The 23,233-nt window shown below is 38.7% G+C and overlaps 1 protein-coding gene and 1 pseudogene across 4 annotated transcripts in view; both read right to left on the reverse strand.

Annotated features, from left to right (window-relative positions):
- The window catches only part of Aff2 (ALF transcription elongation factor 2), a 578,922-nt gene that overhangs the window by 200,208 nt on the left and 355,481 nt on the right, over positions 1-23,233 (reverse strand). For all 4 annotated transcript variants that reach the window (XM_042268758.2, XM_042268755.2, XM_042268756.2 and 1 more), the window contains exon 4: positions 1,652-1,696. In XM_042268758.2, coding sequence (XP_042124692.1) covers positions 1,652-1,696 — 45 coding nt within the window. The remainder of the gene's footprint in view (positions 1-1,651; positions 1,697-23,233) is intronic.
- Positions 20,054-21,567, reverse strand: LOC102903985 (ribosomal L1 domain-containing protein 1 pseudogene; annotated as a pseudogene).

The following is a 23,233-nucleotide window of genomic DNA, read 5'->3' on the forward strand; positions in this document are numbered from 1 at the left end:
ATATTGTTCTTTATGTTGTTGTATGCACTTCTGTACTCATGTCTAACCATCTCTTCCTCCAATAGGTGCAAGAGGTCCCTGTGTCTGAGTGAGCTGCTCTTGGTCCAATTTGTGCTTGCTTTGTCTGTGTCTCAGGGGGCCACTCTGTGTCCAACCTTAGCTCTTGATATCATTGGGGCTGGCAGATTCTGTGTCTCAGGGAGCTGCTCTTGGTCCTATCAGGGATCTTAGTCTATTCAGAGCTGGCAGATTCTCTGTTCAGGAAGCTACTCTTAGTCCAATGATAGCTCTTGGTCCAAAGAGAGCTGGGGGATTCTGTGTCTGAGGAAGCCACTCTTGGTTCAATCAGAGCTGGTGGATTCTGTGTCTCAGGAATACACTGAGGTTGCAGGTGGATGGGTATGTTTGGGGCAGGGTGTGCATCTTGTAGATAACAGGGTCCAATGTGGGGGGCTAACCAGAGGAGTCTTCCCTGCTGGCCAGCCCATCCTGATGTTGTTAAGTGAGGAAAAGGGGGTTGCTAAGTCTTCACTGACACACACTTTGTCCTTTTTCCCAGGGGAAGACTGCATGGTTTCCACATGCCTATACTGGTCACCATTTATCACAATAATGAGCATTTATATACTACTTGGCAGTTTACAAGAGAATTATGGTATTATAATCTTTGATAGACAAGGAATGGAGATTCAGAAAGATGCATTCATCTGTCCAAAGTCCCAATATCACAAAAATGACAAATAGTAAAGCTTCTATTTTTCATCTTCTTGAAGTACTATATTAGCATATGATGCCAACTGGCAGAGATAATAGGTAGATACATTTTTCTCACTTCCTTTTGTTTTTTTACTGGTACGTTAACTTCCAAAAAAGTTACTACCAACCATTTCAACTTTGATCTTCCCCTAAGCTCTTCCTACTCCTCTAAGCAGGACTGCCCAGACGTCCCATGACTTGTCAGTCTCCCATTCCTCCCTCCCCACCACACCATACACAGTCTCCATAACCATATTGCACTGAGTTTATTCAAGGCTCAGTGAGGTTCCATTGAGAGTCACCAAGTAGAAAGGTGAGGATTGTGGTGTGCTACTTGAATAGGGGAAATTTCCTAAAGAAGGTGAGAGGCATTTCTAGCCAGGACTCAATATTAATCCCTAGACCAGTGAAGAAATTGCCAAAATTTTAGTGACATTAGAATGCTGAGTGATGAAAAGTATGAAATGAGGTAGGTGATATAGCAGCAGAGCATGGATATTGAATTCAACATTTCCTCATTATCATACTTCTTGAAACAGAAGAGTAGTTTTGCCAATTTAAACAAATAGATTGCTTTGTTACCACCTATGGGATTGGGGGCTGTCTCTGACTCTTTTGCCTGCTCTTGGAACCCTTTTCCTCCTACTGGATTGCCATGTGATATGATGGTTTTTTGCTCAGTCTTATTGTATCTTGTTAGGCCATGTACAATGGATATCACTGGGAGACCTGCTCTTTTCTGAAGGGAAAAGGAGGGAGGAGGAGTGGATATGGGGGAGAGGGGAGGGTGAACTGAGAAGAGACGAGGGAAGGGAAACTACAGTCATGATAGAATGTATGAGAGAAGAATAAAAGTTTTTTTAAAAAAGGCACAGAAATAAAAGTTCAAACTCACCCGCAGGATTTCCTCAACACAGCTTGCATCATTGGGAAGGCTTGTCTAAAATAAACAAAACACAATAAACATAACTAAGTTCCACTCAGAGAAGCTCACTATATGATAGTGTTCACTGTCAGGTAAGTCATAAAGACAGAAAAAAAAAGCTAACAACATTATTTTCCTTATTAAATACAAAGTGGCAAGGTCTGCAAATGGCTAGTTTGGTTTCACTTTAATGAAACAGTGAAATCAAAGTGGATGATGTGGAAAGAAAGTGACTCCTTGCTCTTTCACTGGTAAGCTATAGGACACTGAGCTGTTTTCCTCCCCTTCAGGTTTATACAAAAAGTGAACTTCACCTTGGGATCTTTCAGTTTTTCAACACTTGAACTTGAACATAGTTTACCATATTATTGCATTTAAAGAAGAGTGCTATATGAAAGAATTCTATGATTACATTGAATTCCCCTTCAACTTGGACAGTCAAATCAGATGCCTACAAGTTTTTAATGCAAAAAAATGAACTGAATTCCTGTGAGCATAGCAGGTTTATAGTAAGTGAATACTATCTCCTTCCACTCACCCTGTGACACTTTCTTAATCAATCAAAATCCAACCCAAATATAAACATACTGAGGACTTGCTGTGTGTCAAGCAAATGACATTTTTCTCCCAGGGTTTGGCAACCAGTAAATGCAATGAGTCAAACATCAAAGTAAGATAGCAGCTCCAATATGGTATATGATGGGGGACTTGAAAGCAGAACTACCACTTGGTGAACTGTCTATCAGTCAGCATGTTACTTGAACAGGCTCTGAGCATCTCCTAAACGTTACTACCTCTCCCCTTCAAACCTTCACCTTCTTCAGAATAAAAATCCCATCACTGGTGTTCTGGGAAGGAAAACAGTGATTATGTCCCATTCTCCTATCAACTGCTGCAATAAATTAGCAGGGGTTGGGGTTGGGGGGTAGGCAACCTTGGCAGGTTGGAGCCAAGGGGCACCACAAAGATATACCATGCAACAGAGCTCAAGTGGGAAGTTTGTTAGGGGTAGGTGCAGAGGTAGCCTCCTAGGGAGAGCAGAAGGAAAGGGGATGGCAAGAAGGGTTCGCCTTTTATAAAGGGATATAGCACAGGTGCATAGGGAGAGTGCTCTATGCTCTACTTAGTGGCTGCGGTAGCTACAGTGTCACATCTTGGCTGCTGCTAGATCCTGGAGAGTAGGCCTGTGTAAATGCTTGAATGCTAACAACTGCTTTGAGGGATGACAAGAACATTCCTGCAATGTGAACACTGCCACAGTATCTGTGAACGCCAGACATCTTGCAAGACGGGTTCATCATTAGTCTCAGATTGCAGATGAAGTTAAAGAATATTTGAGGAAATCTAAAGTAGACTGTGACACCAGATTTCCTCAACCTTAAAAAATGTACATGATATCACATAAATATTCAAGTATAAAATTCATTATTGAGTTTCCATTGATTTCCACCTGAATTTATTGATTTTTTTTTCTACATGTAAGGATCCCTGTTCCAGGAAACATAAAATCCCAAGTAAGGGAGGCAGGCCTTGAGATTTTCAATAATGAGGTTAGCTTCCCTGGATTACCACATACATTTCCAGGTTATGCTTGTTATTCTAGTATAATTATTTACTGTATTCCCTTTCATATTAAAAAAATGATCCACTTTAGATGATAAATTATATAGCCATACTTCCTAATGCAATAGTATTTGAATATAAGGTTTAAGAGACTTTAAAAATAAAGACAAAAATTGACTGGACACATGTTATAAAGAAACTCAAATTATAACTTTCAAATAAGGACAGTTGTGAACCACTATGTGGATACTGAGAATTAAACTCTGGCCCTGTGTAAAAGTGACAAGTGCTCTTAACAGCTGAGCCGTCTCTCTAGCCATTATGTTAAATTCTGATTTTAAAATTAACAACTACTGATAATACACAGAATATGTCTTTTCTGGTCTAACATAATAGTATACAACATAACATAATTTTCTTTACTAGCAATTCTTAGTATCAGACAATGTATCCACTAATTGCTCAGTGATCCAGCAATTGTGTTTTTCAAGAAGATTCTTAAACTTCCAATAAATAATTTCCTAAACACAAATATCCAAAGGGTTTCAATGAAGACTAAAATTGTCATTGTTACACAGTATCAGTGTAGGCTCTGTAGGCTTATATGTATGTGTCAAGCCCCCCACCACCACAATACCTTTGCTCACCTTTTTTAAAACAAACATATCAATATTAGTTTGAAGCTAAAGAGGATGTAAACAACAATATTCACATACAGAAAGAGTATTCTCCTATGAGTCAAAAACTTTGGGTAGAAATCTTTGTCTAGCTCACAGGAGTCAGATTTAGTAACTACCTATCAAAGTTTCAGCATTTATCATCATAAAATATAATTTAATGTAAAGTATAAATAACAGTAACTGATCTTTTCAAATCGTATAGGGTCCCTGTGCTTATCAAATGAAATAAGTGAAAAGGGGGATTCTGAGTGTGCTTTGTGGCTACAAAACTACATAGACTTCTGTTATTAAAAGTGAAGCTAAGAGCTGCCTTGCATAAACTGCAAATATCATCCCTCTACCTGGAATTATAGTTGTTCACTTCTTTAAGAAAGGAAATTCTGTCAAGAAAAAGATATGTGGACACCGGGGCTTTGCAGCAAATCAGATAATGACAATCAGAGTCAGAGACAGTATTACTCAGGAATCCTGAGAACTGTACAGACAAATCTATATGTGCCCATGTCCAGTGTTTAGATATATTCCTTCCTTTTTTCCAAGAAAATACTAGAATCCAGTATTCTTGAGAATTCACTACTTCTGCAAGTTTATCTAGCTCAGCCCCACAGCTGGTTTCTCTCCAGACAACTCAAATGGACCTGGAAGTGCTTCTTAACTTGTAAACACTTCCTGCATATCTGGAACAGTGTTGGGCATGGAGGCTTGCAAAGACAAATGCAGGGAGACCTAGCCTGTGTCTCAGAGTTAAATGTCTAGACAGAACAGGAAAACAAACAATTAGAGAGCCATTGGGACATACATGGTAAGGTAGTCTTGACAAGGGTAATAGGATTTCATTCATTCATCAGATCTCCCATTTACTTTTTTTAGACAATAAATCCTGATTGAGCTGACACTGTGCTCAGGATAGTGCCAGGGGGTTGGGGGGGTGCGGGGGTGGGGGCTGGGGGGAGTAATTTAAAGACAAAAGACAGCATCACTCTTGCCTTGAAGATTCCATGCAAATAAAGGGAAAGGGAAATTGTCTGTTTAAAGGGGAAATAAACAATAAGGAACTGGAAGTCTCATTTAAGTGCCAAGGAAAGAGTACCTACCAGATTCATTGACAGAGCCATCATATCCCACAGAAGCTCTCATCCCTTGATGTCCTTACTGTAGTCTTCATACCATATGAGAGTGAGAGGCCAGAGATTTGACATGGCTGAGAAGTACTGGGGCCACCTGAGGCCACTTTAGTCTCCAAGCCCCCTACAGCCTACAGTGCAGTGACTCACTGGGGTCGCAGTACCACTGGAAGAAGATTACACTAAGGCCAAAGCTGGATTTTGTCTTCTTGAACACTGTGTTTCAGGCAAACCACCCACAGCACTCCTAGGGATTCTAGAGGAGTCACTCACATAGGTGTGAAAGAAAGTGACAAAAGAGAAGGAGTGGTGATACTAGGATTAGAGCTGCCACACTGTTACTTAGTTGCAGAGCCACCTTTTCCTCTTTTTAAATCCACTCTTGAGTATTCAGATACACAAATCACAACTTAGCCACTTAGATCTGCAGCATCCTTTCAAATCCCTCTCTCCATGCCCTCCTCCTAGAGCAGAAAGCAAGCTGCACAAAGACAAGACACAGGAGAGTCTGTGCTCTCATTCCCAACTCCAGAGGACTGTAACACGAATTGCTAAATGGTCTTATTAATAAAAAACCTGGAGCCAGATATTGGGGTGAAAGCTGAAAGGTCAAAGAAGCAGAACTAGCCACAGCCAACCTCACCTTGCCAACTCCTCAGCCAATCCTGTTTCCTCAGACTGAAAGCTTCTGAGTCCTCACCTCTGATGGTCTCAGTTGAACTCCTGCTTAGTTCCTGTCTCCTCACAACTTATAGACCGTTCTCTTCCTAGCCATGTCACTTCCTGAGATTAAAGGCATGTATTCTTCCCAAACAATGGCATGAGATCTCAACTGCTGGAATTAAAGGTGTGTCTACCATACCTGGCACTGTTCCCAATGTGGCCTTGAACTCAGAGATCCAGACAGAGCTCTGACTCCTGAGTGTTAGGATTAAGGGTGTGTGCCACCACTGTCTGGCCTCTATGTCTAATCTAGTGCCTGGCTCTGTCCTCTGATCCTCAGATAAGTTTTATTTGTTAGAGCACAAATAAAATATCACCACAAAGGACTCTCTTGTGCTGTGCAGGGATGTGGTTCTCTGAGAGCTAGGGAAGGGAGATATACATTATCAAGCAGGAGGTAAGTAACTAGAGAATGCTCACAAGAGCCTACCCTCTGTGAATCTAACACTGCAGGCAGCCACACCTGGTAACCACAGAGAAATCACACACAGATCATCTGCCTAGTGATAAATACATATCTTGTGAAATAATCAAGTTATCTTTAAATCATCAAATATTCAATTCACTGAGGCAACAATAAACGAATTGTATAGGATGTTTTAATCATTCTGGAATAAATCAGATTGGAGCATACTTCTTGGTGATTAGAGTAATACAAGATACCAAAAAACACCTTGATTGTGGCATTGAGAGACATAAGCAGCAACTAGAACTGTTAAAAAACATGGAGATTAGTGTAAAACATTAACAGAATAGTGATTATCACATTCTTAATTCATAGGAGTTTAACTTGTGCCTCTAAGTACATTATTGCTAAGAGACTGTGAGGAAAGAAAAGTCATTTTTTGCCATAAATCATCCCAAGCTTGTATTATAATACATGACAAGCAAAGCCTCCTACTCTGGGAATACTCTACCTTAACAAAGATGTCTCAAAGTATTGAAATTGTAAGTTTTGTTGCAAATTAAATAACTGACTCAATTAAATAATATTCACCATTAACACTGATGGTAACTTTCAAACTAATTCTATTTGTACTTTCATTAACAGATTATCACATTTATCCTCATGATTGAATTATGGCATACAGAGGTCTATGACATAGTACTACTAATAAAATGGAAACATAGGCTATAATAGTCTAAAAAATGAGCCTTGGTCTTTTTATATTGTTAATCTCCACCATTGCAGCCTCCTGTTTCTTATTTGCATTTTCAGATCCTTTGATTTCCCCATCTATGGAGTCCCAGTTTTCCAAAATGAATTTGGAAAGCTACAAACCACGTTCACAGTATTGTCTGCCATTGTCTCTTGTTTCTTGCCTCATCTTAACCTGTCCCTGGTCTTGTTTGTATTCATGAGTCTATGATTAAATGAGAGCACTTAATATTGCATAAACTGCAGACAGAAATGCTCAGGGAATATGACCTTAATCAAAACAAAATAACAACAATGACAAAAAAGATTTCACAATAGCTACATGGCATGGCCAAATCAGCTCATCCTCCAATTTTATTGTAATGCAGAAAAATTACTGTGTATCCAAAGAACTGATGTTTACTTTAAAATATTTCTCTTGGAAAGAGACTATGAATTTGAAAGAGAGCACTGGGAAGGGGAGATACACAGAAAAAATGGTGGGGGGACATGGAAGAAGGGAAATGATATAAATTATACTATAATCTCAAAAATAAGAAATTATGAAAAATGTTGTTCTTGGAAATTCATCAGGAAGCAACATGATCAAAATACCCAATGTAAAACAAGCTAAAAAATACCAACCATTCTAAGAAATGAAAGGATATAGAGCATGAAGTGTAAAGGAATTCAACACACGTCATTTTAAGATAACTACAGAAAATGACTCTGTCTAGAATCATAGAAGAGACTACAACTAAAATGGAATAGGTGGCAATAAGCATTTGCTCATTTAGAAAATGAATGAGATAAATTATTTACTATATTTTGTGGCATCTCTGACACCTTTGAAGCTCAACAAATTTTGGTTCAAATTCTACCTCTGAAACTTGCTCTATGACCTTGGACAAATCACTTAAAGGTCTCTGACTCTGTTTACCTTTTTACCTAAGAGCAATTTTAAAAATCTCCTTTTTCAAATTCTGTGAGGTTGAAATAAAGTGAGGTATATCAGAGTACCTTAGGCCAGTAGTAGGTACATGCTTATGTTCATATTCTAAGTCCTGTCAGTGACTTGTAAAAAGGCATCAGCATCTTCAGTCTAGAGAGCATTAAGGAGTTGGTGCTTTAGGCTTGTCACTATAACATCAGAATGTGGCTAATTAATTGTTAAGTCCTCTTTAGGGGCCTAGTTCATAAAGAGTTTCAAGTTGTTGCTCCACCTACTGGCTCTCACTGAAGGTGACAAAGGAGACTGGAGATGGAACTTGAAAGAATATGACAACAGAGAAAAAGGGGAGTGAGTGGTAAGTAGAATGGGGGAAGGGTGATCAAAATGCTTCATTATGAGGACATATCTTCACTGATTACAATAGAAATGGGCAACAGAAGAATGCATATGTAGAAAGGCCCATCATCAGCTGAGAGCATCTAATGACAGATGGAATTTAAAGTGTAGAGTACTTAGTTCCATGGGTCCTGAACAGTCATTTGCTCACTATTCATTTATGTGTTGTAATAACTAGTTTCTATAAAAAGAGGGAGCTGTAATCAGGAGGGTGCTTGAGTATGATATGTGTGTGTATCTATCTATCTATCTATCTATCTATCTATCTATCTATCTATCTATATATATACATACATACATATATATTTGTGTGTGTATGTATGTGTATATGTGTATGTTACAGACTTTCACAAAATAGAATAGACATCTAGGAATATTTCTATAACAAACCAAGAATCATCTGGAAATTCCTTGTTGTCTAACCCACATTCTTCCAAAGATATGCATGGTCTTTTGAGCTGACCTCTGGGATCTGCCAATATTCAAAATGTACTGTCCCTTCCTCTGGCTACATTCCCAAGTCCAGTAACACTATAACATTCTCCATGATTTCACTTCCACTCTTTCAATCTAGGCTCAAATACTTGAACCAAATCCCCCTTGTCTGTCAGCTTCCTAGATTCTGCTCCAACTTGTGTGTTCTTCCTTTGCTGTGCTCTTCTCAACCTAGTGTGTACTTTAAGGTTATACTCTGCAATGATGTTATATAGGAGGAATTGGAGGGAGGAAAGGGAAGTGGGGAGTGATGGAATTATATTATAATCTTGAAAATTAATGGAAATAATTTTTATAGGTTCTGCTCTAAAAATCTACAGACATTTTGGCCATGTCCTTTTCCTTTTGAAATTTCAGCATGTGTCTGCAATGCCTCCATTACTGTGAACCATCCACTTCCCATCCTGTAGAAATCTTAGCCATAAAGCAGTGACCATTTTAGGCTTTAAATGGATTCTATTAAACCTCTCCTTATTGTACTTACACTAAATTTAATAGCTGTCTCATGTGGCGACATGTGATTTCTTCTAGACAGAGAGGAGAATGTAAAAATACAGATGTACAAATTAGAATGAAGTACGGCAATTTCAGAATTACTAATTGGTCCAAACATATGGTAAATATGTATCAGAAAGAGTATTCATTTCTTACTTCTGTCAATTAAAGAATAAATGTTAACGTGTTTAGGATTGTCATGCATTCCTAAGCTCCCCAGTATATAACAGCTGCTGACATTGAATAGTTAAACAATTGCAAAGCAGTGCTCTCATTTGCTGGAAAAGTATCCTATAAAAGAGTAAAAAGAAAAATATGTTAACAGTCAAGATATGATAGTTCCATGTCCAATTTCAACCTCTGGTGAACTATGTGATTTGAGACAATTCACTTTCTTACACTTCAGCTTATATCCTAAAGGCAGGAAAATATTTCTCATGTTTTGCATCTCACATAACTATAAAAGGCAATAGGGGAGACATATAAAATAATCAACATTATTTTGTTAACAAATGACATTATAAAATAAAAATATGATTACTCTTATTTTGTAAAAGAAAGAGCATTGTGGCATTCTAAATTTATGAAGCACACACAATGAGAATAAATGATAGTGTCTTCAAACCATAAGCTAGATGTTATGCATGTACTGACATCACACACATATGTACATTCACCTACACCCAAATGTACACTATTTTTTCCAAAGAATGATTGTACTTTTGCCTGGGGCTTGTAGCCCATGTGAATCTGATTTATCATCAAGGGAAGGGTAGGCATGAGGAGCTTATGACATGATCATTAATTATATAAGGTTGGGAGAAAAGTATGGTGATAGGAATTGGTGATATGGGGCCAATAGTGTTGCTTTGTTTTGCTCAGTGCAGAGGAGAACTAGATGATTGTTAAAACACTCTGAGATTCTGAGAGAAAAAGCAAACAGCTCAGGATCCAATGGGAGAGGGTAGCTGAAAGAGGAGCATGAATGCCTCTTACCTTATGTTAGCAAGAAAGGCAGAGTGCTTAGGTATATAAGCAGCAGGTTGGAAAAGGAGATATGGTAGGACATGTCTGACTGGATCTGTTTTTCCTTATAAAAATAGTTAACAAGGAAGATCATCAGGTGAGAATATAGTACAGCTTTTTGAAGGAAGAGTAGAAAGGAAGCTGGAAAATATTTGTCTTGTCTTGGATAGCAGGAATATGTAATGTGGGTTTACTATGGGTGGACAATAGAATTATGTGGCAGTGTTGAAAAGAGAAAAAGAAAGCAGCAATGTGAAACACAGGAGACACTCCATATGTACCTCATGCTATGTGTAAAGAAAGAAAAGAAGAAAACAATGGGGGACATAAGGAAATCAAAGGCCAAGAATTTCTGACAATTTTGACTGAGGTGGCACTTGGCTTCTCACCACTACATTCTTTTATTTCTGCCACTTATTTAGTTAATGGCACTCGACAGTTCTCCAACAGTTCTCATCTATAAAATGCTTTATTCTCAATTCATGAGATTAAACAGAGAGCTTCAAAGTAAAATTAATGATTTGGGGAACCCACACTGGTAACTCTGGTAATGTTACACAAGTCCAGAAGAAATGGAATTCAGAGCCAAATATATCCCCAAGGGTTGGGGGATCTATGGGCCCAAATAAATTCAACCTTGTATCTAAGGAAGCAAAGAGGACTCCATTTGTCCACATTTTCTTCCTAGAAAGTACACCTATGCATCATCAAGAGGAGGTAATGGATTATTTAAAATGAGCCCTTCACAAGGGACATCAAGATCATGATGGGGAAGCCTACAGAGACAACCGAACCAAGCTAGTGAGAACTCATGAACTTTTTAGACCAACAGCTGTGGAGCCTCCATGAGACTGGACTAAGCCCTCTGCAAAATTGAGATAGCGGTGTAGCTTGATCTGCTTAAGGGGTCTGCTGTGGGATGTTCTCTATGCTGTGAATGTGTTGCTCTGATTGGTTAATAAATAAAACACTGATTGGCCAGTAGCCAGGCAGGAAGTATGGGCAGAACAAAGAGAGAGGAAAATTCTGGGAAGTGGAAGGCTGAGTCAGAGAGATGCAACCAGCTGCTGTCTTGAGAAAATGTTAAGATACCGGTAAGACACGAGCCACATGACAACTTATAGATGAATAGAAATGGGTAGATTTAAGATATAAGAACATTTAACAAGAAGCCTGCCATGGTCATACAGTTTATAAGAAATATAAGTCTCTGTGTATTTACTTGATTGGGTCTAAGCAGCTGAGGGATTGGCAGGTGAGAGAGATTTGTCCTGACCATGGGCCAGGCAGGACTGGAGAAAACTTCAGGTACAAATGACACCCAACGGGTTGGCAAGAGTTTCCACCTAAAACCTGAGAAAAAAGATTCTAAAACAGCTTCCTAGTTGTCTCTCATGTTAGTGGCAGCCTGCGGGTTTGAGCTACTATGGTAGGTTCCTGGCATTTGACCAGCAGTATGGTGGGAATGAAGCATCTACAAGCAGCATGTTACTCTGTGTGGTGGATTTAGTCTTTGCTAGTACAAAAACAGACAAACAAAAAAGGTTTCTGGGCTACACGCTGCTTTGATAGAAGCATAGAACCACTGTTTCTAAGAGTTGATGGCTCCCAGAGCTGGCAGTAAACTTACCACCACCATGTTGGAAAACTGAGGTAGGCAGAGCCACCAGCCAGAGGGGCCATTTTGGCCTTACAAATGCTACAGTTTAAACCAATAGATTCACAATAAGACAGATTCAGATTTAACAAAACTTTAAATGCTTTACAATGTGTGTAAAAATGAATGTAGGGTTGGAAGAGAGAGAAAAAGGAATATATGCAGTTATATAAAGAAATAGATAGCTTTTAAAAATAAAGTCTTTAAAGAGATAGTAAAGGAAGTATAGAAAAATAAGCCACATAAACATGGATATTACACAGAGAATCTGGATTGTGTTGTCTTTGGGATTTTTAACTGCAGAAAAACATTTGATCATAAAAGCTGTTGAGTTAAGCCAATATGTATATTTTAAAGGTACCTTGACTTCAAAATTTGGATGTAAGGATATCTTGCTTTCGAAAGGAGGCTCTGCTTCTGTTTCCACAGAAAGCCAGTGGCTGTGGATTTGTTCCAGATTAAGATGCATCAGGTTTGACAAGCCAAGACACGCCCCCCCAGAAAGAGGTCTCTGATGACACCATGGCCCAGATGATCCAACATCCAAAATGGTTTCAAGGCAACTGGCTCAGACGATACACCCTCACAGACTACTCCATAATCCTAAAATTTTCTTTGTGTCCCCATAAGATACAGCACCCCCCCCTCCAGCAGGAAGTAGTAAGAAAAGTTACACCCAAATTTCCAAATATACTAAGTTGGCTTTGGGGATGGAATTGGTTCACTCCTTCTCTAAACCCACGCATATTCCTAAAAGAAAAGCTTGAAAGATTCTTGTGTCCCATATCAGAAGAGCCCTCTGGTGTGGGACAGAGAAAAACCACTATTTTTATTTAAATCAGATTGATTATAAATGCAATCTTTCTAAAGAAGAAAAGGGGATATGATATAGATATGATAGGATGAAAGGGTAGATTATTGAATCTACTTTTAAAGAGCAACTTGTTTAAAAATGTTTATTGATACAGGACCAGAATAACACTAGTTACAGGTGTCCCCAGGCAGTAGGATCAGGATCCATCCCTGGTGTATGAGCTGGCTTTTCAGAGCCCACTACCTATGATGGGACACCTTGCACAGCCTTGATGCAGGGGGAGGGGCTTAGACCTGCCTCTACTAAATGTACCAGGATTTGCTGACTCCCCATGGGAGGACTTACACTTTTGGAGAAGGAAATGGGGGGTGGGTTGGGAGGGAAAGAGAGAGGAGGAAGGAAGAAGGGGGGATCTGTGGTTGGTATGTGAAATGAATAAAAAATGTCTTAATAAAGAAAAAAATGAGTTCTTCAATCATTCTGCCATTCTCTATGTCAGCAATATTTTATTTTTTATTATTTCTTCTATTTTTTGTGATTATGATATAATTATATTATTTCCCTTCCCCACTTCAAATCCTACTATATACCCCTCTTTGCTCTTTTTAAAATTCATGGCCTCTTTTTTCATTAATTGTTACATATATATTACTAAATATAACCTGCTCAGTCTGTATAATGTTACTTGTGTGTTTTTAGGGCTGACCACTTAGTATTGGATAATTAATTGGTGTTCTCTTCTCCGGGGACTATTTCAACAATAATTTTATACATTCAATATTTGATAGTCAACATGAAGCATATTATAACATGACTATCCTTTATAATAAGTCTTGGATTGACAAGGTCTTCAAAGCATTTATGGTTGTAAAGATACTAGGATTTCTGATTTATTTAAAAAAAATGTGAAGCCAGCATGAGGATCTTTTGGGAAATTTCTGAAGATACTGCTACAGACACTTGGTGAAATCTTAAATTAACTACTATAATCACAAGTATAAAAGAAATTTAAAAATTTATATCTTTAGCTCCATTCTTTGAAAAATCGTTCCGAAAATAAATGTCTTTCCTAGACTCTGGTGATCACTCACCCTAAAGAAATCACTATGTTCTTCTATTAAATACATAATTATTTAAATGCCAATTTTAGAATAAAGGAGCCCAACTTTAGTTTGATTTTCTTAGTGTAATTTCCCCAAAAAACATGTAAGTAGAAGTGATTTTAGAAACTGTACTCACACAAGCACACAATAAAAATGTGACAACAGAATGCACTTGATAGAAAGTGGCTCCACTTTCAAAGTAACCTCTAACGAACTTGGTGCCTTATTGACTTTCCAAACCCTGCACTTAACGATTGTCTTAATTGCTGATGGATGACATTGCAATTCCACAGAAACAGTTACAATTGCTCTTCTCTGACAGTGATGATCCTAAAGAACAAGCCATGTGCATAGGAAACTGAAACCTCGCCAGCTTTCCTATTATTTATAACTCTAATTAAAACACTTTTATCTATTAATGCCAAGTGACACTGCTAATTATATTCACGGAAGTTCACATTGTTTTTTCTATGCTTCTGAAATATCTTAGATCTGTGCCTACTTACATGTGCTTTAACTGCTAACTAAAATGAACTGATAGCTAAGAATAACTTACTTCCATTTAGATTTATAAATCTCATTAATTCTACATCTCAAATGGTGTAAAAACTGAGCTCAAATGCAAGATCTAATTAAAGAGAAATAAAAAAATGTTAAGGAACAACATTGAGATTGAAACACAGAAGTAACTGTTTAGCCTCAAATTAATGAGCTGCTATGCTAAGCAAGCATGTCCATTAATCCCTAATGAGGATTTTAAACACATTAAAACTTCCTGATACAAAATGTTTGCTTTCTTTTTATCTAATAACAAATAAGCCAATAATTTTCTGGCTCTAAATGACACTATTAACTGTCATGGCATGTTTTATTTGACAAACCCTACATTCAAATACTGTAAAACCAATTAATTTGCCTGCTGTGAAATGTGTTTCTTGATAGCTTCTATGTGAGGTTTTTTTTTTTCAAAGTAATGTAAATAAAAGGTCAATGTAGGTTCCTGATTTTGTTTAAAAAACAATACCACAGTAGCTATAGGTTGTCAAATCTGTTTGCATTTCAAATGAATTGAAAGCCAACCTCCATTTTCAGGTTGTCAATCACAGATTGGTCTCCTGATAAGTTAACTGCCTCAGAGCAATAATTTGATTACCTGAAAATGGTCTCATGTTTGAGAAAGGAGAGTAGGCAAAATTATTATGCTGTTCAATTATATATAATGATTTACCACACTGGCCCCGACTCTTCTTACTTTGTTAAATTACCTGAAGCTTTGTTGGATGTCTCCTTCTTACATGCAACCTTTCTCTAAACATATTTATCTACATGATGATCCAAGACATCACTTTCTAAATTTGGAGTTCATTCATGATGTTTTAATTTCTTTTGCTAATTATCATTATTACTTTCAGTTACTATACAGAATAATGCGTTTATTATGATTTTCCAACAAGTATATCATTGTTCTTTGTTCATATTCTCAACATCACCTTTTGTCTCCTTCTCTGCATCCACTGGTTCCCTCCTTCCCCACAGATATTCATTCTTCCTTCTGCTTTTATATGTCACACACACACACACACACACACACACACACACACACACACACACGGGCACACACACGGGCACACACACACACACGGGCACACATACACGGGCACACACACACGGGGACACATACACACACACACACACACACACACGGGCACACACACGGGGACACACACACACACACACACACTCACACACACACACACACATACACACATTCTGGAAATGAGAGGAAAATATACGTTTGTCTTTCCTCTAATACTAGCCCCCCTCAACCCTTTTCCCCTTTTCCTTCCAGTCTCTTCCCCTTAGGCCTCTTCCTTCCATCAACATAGGCCCTTTTCTATGATCTATAATCTAGGACGCATGTATAAAATAAACAGGAAATAATTGTCTTTGTGAGTCTGACTTTTTTCACTTAACATAGTGATCATCCATTTGTTCACCAATTGTTAGGTCTTATAGATACCTAAGAAATGACAAACTGAGGTGTCTATTAACATATCAAAGTGAGGCTCTCTCAGTATCAGCATAGAACATACCTGACACAGAGTCCTGGATCCTCTAAGCACTTTCATCCCCACTCTCTACCCTAAACCTCACCAGCCCTTGAGCTTCATTGCCCTTCCCCCAACTTCTCTTTACTATATAACCCAGCCCTTTTGGCTATGAGTTCTCTCAGCCCTTTCTCTTAGTACTCTTGGTCCTGTTCTTTGGCTCTACTCTTGGATGTCTCTTGTCTGCCTACCTTCATTTCTCTTCTCTTGCCTCTCCTCTCCTCTCATGGCCAGGTCTATTCTGGTCACGTTCAGTCTGGACTGTTCTAGATGCCTCTGGCTGTTCTCTCCCTCATATTTACAATAAAAAACTTCTCTATGGATTACCCAGAGTCTGAGGAAGATGCTACATTGAGCGTGGGATATCTGAGGGAAAAAATATACGTACATTATGTTCTTATGCCTGTTAACTTTATTCCTCTAAGATAAAATTTTATCTGTATACAGCCACAGCTCCATCAGGCATTCAGGGCAGGAATAAATCTAGATAGACCAAGCTCTTTGTCCATCTACTATATTTCTCTGGCATGAAATCCTGTCTACATAGCTTCAGTTCCGTCTTGACACTCAGTTCCTCTTTGTCTCCTATTTTACTGCCCTCTCATAGTCCTGCTAACAACTAAGCTCTTATGCTTCCAGCCTCATCTTCATCCTCTGTTTCTTTGCCCTCCATCTCTATTTGCTCTCTACTCCTGGCTCTGATAAACTCTACAAGAGTTCTGCCTTTCCATCTACAAAACCTCTGTGTTCTTCCCTTCTTCCTGGTCATGCCATTCTGGCTGCCTCTACAGAAAACACCTGTCTCTTCTCTTCCTGGCCATGGGGTTCTCTGCCTCCTCAGGAATGTTACTTCACCCTACCTTCCACCTTGATATGTAAAAACTTCTTTTGTTCTCAGTCAATTGCTCTGGAGTGCCACTAAGCCTCAAAGTAAGGAGATGGTCTGAGCTTCATTTGGACAAGAAACAAAGCTATGCACCTACCACCTACTTGGTTCTGCCTACATGACCTTCCTTATCTAACTACTGGCCAGAGCAGGAATTTCACACACACACATTCTATGGGAATTGTGAGCACATGAAATTCATAAAAAGACGCAGCTGAATATTAAGCTCTGTAACACCAAATAGTCCATGCTAGATGGCTCCCCACTTGACTGACCCCTGGCCTGGTCAAAGTATAGCTTTAATATACAGCTGGACTCCTTATAACATATTCTTGTGGCTCGCCACACTTCTCCTTAACCATATCTAGGAGCAGTCATGATTTCATCCTTTACAAATGAACTAAACTCCACTGTCCATATATACTTCATTTTCTTTACAGATTTTTTTTAAGTTTTTCAAAACAGAGTTTCTCTTTGTAGTCCTGGAACTAGCTCTGTAGACCAGGCTAGCCTCGAACTCACAAAGATACACCTACCTCTGCCTCCTGAGTGCAGGTATTAAAGGCATACACCAACACTGCCTGGCCTACTTCATTTTCTTTATCTTGTTTGTTGATAGGCACCTAGCTGCATCTATATCCAGGCTGTTGTGAATAGTGCCATAGTAATGAAGGATGTCCAAGTGATTCTGTGATATGGTGACTCAGAGCCCTTTAGGTGTTTACTCAGAAGTTGTGTAACTGGATCATATGGTAATTTAATTTTCAGAATATGAATTTTCATACACATCCATAATGATTTCCACAGAGGCTACAATAGCACACATTTTCATCAGCCCTGTATATGGTTTACTCTTCATGAATCTTCAGCAACTCTTGTGGTTATATTGTGAAACCTCAGTAACCACCCCCACTCTATCCCTTACAGACAAAGAGAAGTTTAAACCAAGATTCCTAAGTATAGATAAGAACTTAGACCCCTTTTTCCCAGGTGGCGGTATCAGCTACTGGACTTTAAAAAACACAGAGTCAGGATATTCGACCAAAAGACTAAAAAGGGAGGCAGGTTGTGGAAAATGAATTATATGGTCTGTGCCTTTAAGAACTAGCCTCACAAAGAAAGGGGAGTGCTCCTTCCTCCCTGCTGCATGTGAGAGATTTGGAAGGAGCCTCCCTGCTGAGGCTTGAAAACTTAGAATACACCTTGCTTTTGCATTCTGTACCTAAAGTCTAGGTGACTTCTTTGGGGACGTGAGATCTGTGCATAACACAGGCCAATTTGGGCTATAGAGATCCTGCCTCAAAACCAAATGGGATGGGAATATGGTGGCACACGCCTTTAATCTCAGCACTGGAGATGAAAGACCCAGACACAGTTTCCCCAGAAACCCAAAAGAGCTGAGGAAAGAGATATCTTAAAAATGAGTCAGTTCCCCCTTCCTGGAGAGGGTAAAGACAGGTGTTTTCAAAAGAACAAAGTCAGGATGTATGTTGGTAACCAATTAACCACAGGATGCTTCTCTCCGGAGATAACATAACCAGACCCTGCAGATGAGTTGTAAAACTCCTGACAGGGCAAACAGATAAGGTAAAATAAGACAAAGTTCAGGCCCAGGAAAACTGGACCAATCAATTATGGACCCGTACTAACCCCCTCCCCTCTAAGAAATTTTATGGGTTTTGCCTATAAAAACTAACTTCCCCAAGAAAGAGGAACTCCTCCCTGCCTCACTGCGCTGAGGCCAGTGAATGCTTGAGATGAGTTCCCTGTCCTGCAACGTGTAACAACAGATAAACTTTGTTTTTGCATTCTGGTATGCTCATCCTTGGTGGTCTCTCTGGGGGTCACGATCTGGGCACAACAATATGTGCTCTAGATGATAGCCATGCTGAAATGAGAATATGGAATCACTAATCAGTTTTATTTTGTAATTCCCTGAAGGCAAGGTATGTTGAATTTTTTTCATATATTTATGACTACTTGTACTTCTTGAGAACTGTCTATTCAACATGGTTTGACCATTTAGTGGCCAGATGATTATGCATTTGGTGTTTAACCTCTTTTTAGTTTATTGTGGATTCTAGATATCAATCATCTTTTGGATTTTTAGTTGGCAAATACATATCACTTGCCAGTTCTTGCATTTATTCCCTGAGCTATTAGAGTCCTCTTTAGAAAGCCTAAAACATTTTAGAAAACCTTAAAACATTTTAATTGTGTTTTCCTCTAATAGTTTCAGAGCTAATATCAAGGCTGTTAATTTACTTTGATTTGATTTTAATAGTGTGAGAGGCAAAGATAAGTTTCTGCTATCTTCTGTGAATATCCAGCTTTCCCAGGTATTAATTGTTGAAGAGACTGGCTTTTATTGTAATGTGCATTTTTGGAATGTTTGTCAAATATCAGGTTGCTATAGTTGTGTGGACTTATGTTAGGGTCTTTATTCTATTTGTGTGGGTCTATTTGTCTGTATCATGTTGTTTTGTTAGTATGGCTCTGGAGCATAAATTGATGCCAGGTATCATGGTATGTGCAGCATTTTCCTGCTAGCTTGTGAATCCACTGCCTAGTTGAGAGATTCTCTGCTTCTGTTATTTTCATCAACTGGTATTATTGGAAATCTGATGCAGATTTCTCTGAGTCTGTAGATTTCTTTTGGTAACACATAAATTTTGACATTAATTTGGCCAATTCATGACCATAGGTGGTCTTTCCATCCTCTTGTAACTTTTTTTTTCTCACCCACAAGCAGATATTATACTTTAATTAGAAAATCACAAACATACAGAAGTGCTCTTATCAGCAAATACACTGAACAATAAAAAATAGATTTTTTTCTTTGCCTCAAACCCCTAGTTTTTACAAACAGAAACATTAATTCAGAATCATCTCTGGAAACTTTACAAAAATATTAAGTCTAGGACTCACTGTTGAAAAAAAGGCTGCAGTGGGGTCGGGACCAGAGGACATTTTGTTATGTGGTATATGGTCATTTTTGACAGTTCTGGGTATTGAAGACAGGACCGTGCATATGTTAGGAGAGTGTTATACCACCAAGCCCAGGAATGAAGTTTGGCCTTTCAAGAGAGATTCTTGCTGAACTCCAGGCTTCCTTCAAGCTCATGCCTCTCTGGCCTTGGCTTGAGTATTAGGGATGTAGCTGTGCATACCCAATCTTGGCCAAATTTGTTTGTCTGTTGAGACGAGGTCTCGACCCACACAGACCTGCCTATCTCTACGTCCCACAGTGGGTGTCACCACACCTTGTCTAAGTATTCTTGAAAAGCTCGTAGGGTAACCCTGATGGTTCCTTCAGGCCAAGGAACCTGATTTTAGTTTGAGTGGGCCACTTGGGGTTTTTTGTTTTTGGGTGTGTTGGAAGATTTCCTGGGAGTAAAGAACTTGGCCTCTGGCTTTCTGATTTCCCGCAAATCTCTTTTTGTCTTCTTCCCAGGGGTCCCAGACCCTAAAGCTTCTGGGGTCCCTGTAGATGGTAGGGCCTTCCTTTTCTTGCCCTGAAGTATATTTGGATCAGGTCTCTTTTTTGGAGATTTTTTCCCTGTGACATTTTCTTGCATCTCCACATTGTCTTTGTCTGGCGTTTCTCCTATTGGTACCAGTTGTGGAATTGTTTCGTCACATTCGTCCGTCCCTTCGGGTTGCGCTTTTCCTTTGCTGGTCTTTTTCTTCTGGGATCTTGGGGCCTCCACGGGAGCGCTGCTGGCTTCACGTGCTAAGTCATCTTGAGTTAGAAGAGATGCAGCCTCCTTGGATTTTTTCTTTGACATTTTGTTTTTCTTCTTCAGCTTTTCTTTTTCATGCTTCATTTTTTTCTTTAGTTCCTTTCTCCTCACGCCACGGAAGGTCAGGATCTTTTCCCCCTGACACGTGACAAACGAGGAAAAGATGGGAAGGGAAACTGACTTCTCAGTTTTCAGGAACAAGAGTTTCACACTCTGCCATTTCTCTGGTAATTTTTCTGAAAGCATTTCTGAGACAGCCAGGATGTTGTCAATGACGTGCTGAGTCTCCATTCCAGTGTGACCAACACGTACAGTACTGCAAGAACCATGTTTGGAGATGTTTAAGACAGTCCCTGTGATACAGCGGTCAATCTCTTTGGACAGATTCTTGGCCAGAAGGTTTACAGGTACTGGAACTTTCTTCCTCTGATAGAAATGCCTTCCTATGTGTGTGGGCAAGTGCCGTCTAATTCTTTCATCAGTAATGAAGACATCAAAGCTACCTAGGAGGCGGAGCTTGGCTTCATAGGCTTTATATTCTGTTTTTAAAGTTTTAAAAGGGATAATCTGAGAGATGCTATTAACTCCATGCTTTTTCAAAACCTTTTTATAGAAACATTCTGTCTGTTCAGGTGATTCACAGTCATCTTTGGTAAACAAACAGACTTCTGACGAATCTGATAGAATACTATGAGGCAAAGCCACTCGGACCCGCAGTTCTTTCTCTGGAATTTTCCATAGTATCACCATTAGAAACAAATTCTCATTCTCATTCAAAAGTAACTCATTATTCTTTTTTCTTGACTTGGAGTGTGCAAACAGAACTTCCACTGCCTTTCTAATCTGCTCTTTGTCCAGATGTTCCAGATCGGCCGGGGTCGCTCGCACGGCGGTCGCCGTGTCGGCCAAGTCCGGGGAAGAGGAGAACGGTGAGGCCTCCATGACTGCCTCGTGCAGACCCCAGGAGCTAGGAATACCTGTGCACGCGCCTCTTGTAACTTTTAAAGTTTCTTCTTTCAGTATACTCTTTCACCCCCTTACTAAGTTTAGTCTTATCTATTTTGAAGCCGTCATGAACATGGTTATTTTTCTGGATTTCCTTCTTAGCAACTTTGCCACTTGTATATAGAAAAGCTACCGAGAGACTGATTCTTTCCTCCCCTGTGTTTATGTTGTATTTCTCTGGAGATGCCTGTTTTCTGATGGAATGTTTAAGGTCTTTAAGCATAGGTTTTGCAGTCTGCAAATGTGGTTATTTTGGTTTCTTTCCTTATCTCTTTTGTTTCTTTCCTTATTCTTAGGTAGACCTAAGACTTCCAATACGCTACAGGATAAAAGAGCGGGAGTGGGTATTTTTGCATCATTCCAGACTGTAGAGAAAATGATTTCTCATGAATAATCTATAGCCAATATTATACTAATTAAGAAAATCTGAAATTTTCTCTATGGAAAAGGCCTGAGACAAACTTTAATATCCATTCAAGATCAAAGTCCTGTAGAAATAAGAACTAGAAGTAAAGTACAATATAATAAAGGCCTTTTATGCATGTACTGAGACGACAACATTATTTCTATATCATCTGACTCAATTTATGCACAGTAGTTTTTTTTACTGATTTGTTTATATGGAAGTATTTATGTGGCTCTTGAATGAAATCAACTTGATCAGAGCATATTATCTATGATCTTTTTATGTCTTGTGTTCAGTTTGCAAGTATATATTATGAATTTTTCCATCTATGCACGTTAGTAAAACTTATTTAATAGTTTGTTGCTATGGTAACCTTACCTAGTTTTAATGTTAAGGTAATATAGTCTTCATAGAATGGATTTGATGCCCTCCTTGTATTTCTATTTTGTAGTATATTTCGAGAAGTATGTGCTTACCTATTTTTAATGTTCTGGTAGAATTTAGTAGTGATTTTATCCATATCTGAACTTTCATTTGTTCAATCCCATTATTTGGATATATTGCTTTTGTTCTCTTTGTTTAATTTTGTAGTTCTTATGTGTTCAGGCACTGTGCCTTTCTTCTATATTTTCTTTTTTACTTTATTTAAATAACATTTTTTTCATTTACTTTACATACTGACCACAGTTTCCCCTCCCTCCTCTCCTTCCGTCCCACCCCCAACTTGTGCTTCCCATATACCTACCTTAATCGACTCAGGAGCAAACCTTTCATGGGCTTGAACAAAACATGGCACATCAAGTTGAGTCAGGACCAAGCTCCTCCCCCTTGTGTTAAGGCTAAGATAAGCAATTTTCTTTTTGTAATGTAAGGTTTCAAAATATTCCCAAATGATTCTCTGGATTATTGGTATCCATTGTAATGTTCCCTATTTATCCATAATTTCATACATCTGTGTCCCTGCTCTGTTTTGGATACTTTATCTCATGGTTTGTTGATTTTGATTATTTTTATAAGAGCCAATTCTGCTTTGATGACTCTTTGTACTATTCATTTAGTCTTTTTCTTTCATGATTTTAGAACTGATTTTTAATATTTCTATCCAGTGATTTGAGACTTTGCCTGTTCTTATTTTTCTAAGACCTTGAGTTCCATTAAGTCATTTATTTGAAGCTTCAACAATTTTTTGAGTAAGTACTTATAGCTATAAACTTTTCTCATATGAAGTTATGTAGTTT

This window comes from Peromyscus maniculatus, chromosome X (assembly GCF_049852395.1).
Source record: "Peromyscus maniculatus bairdii isolate BWxNUB_F1_BW_parent chromosome X, HU_Pman_BW_mat_3.1, whole genome shotgun sequence".
NCBI lineage: Eukaryota > Metazoa > Chordata > Mammalia > Rodentia > Cricetidae > Peromyscus > Peromyscus maniculatus.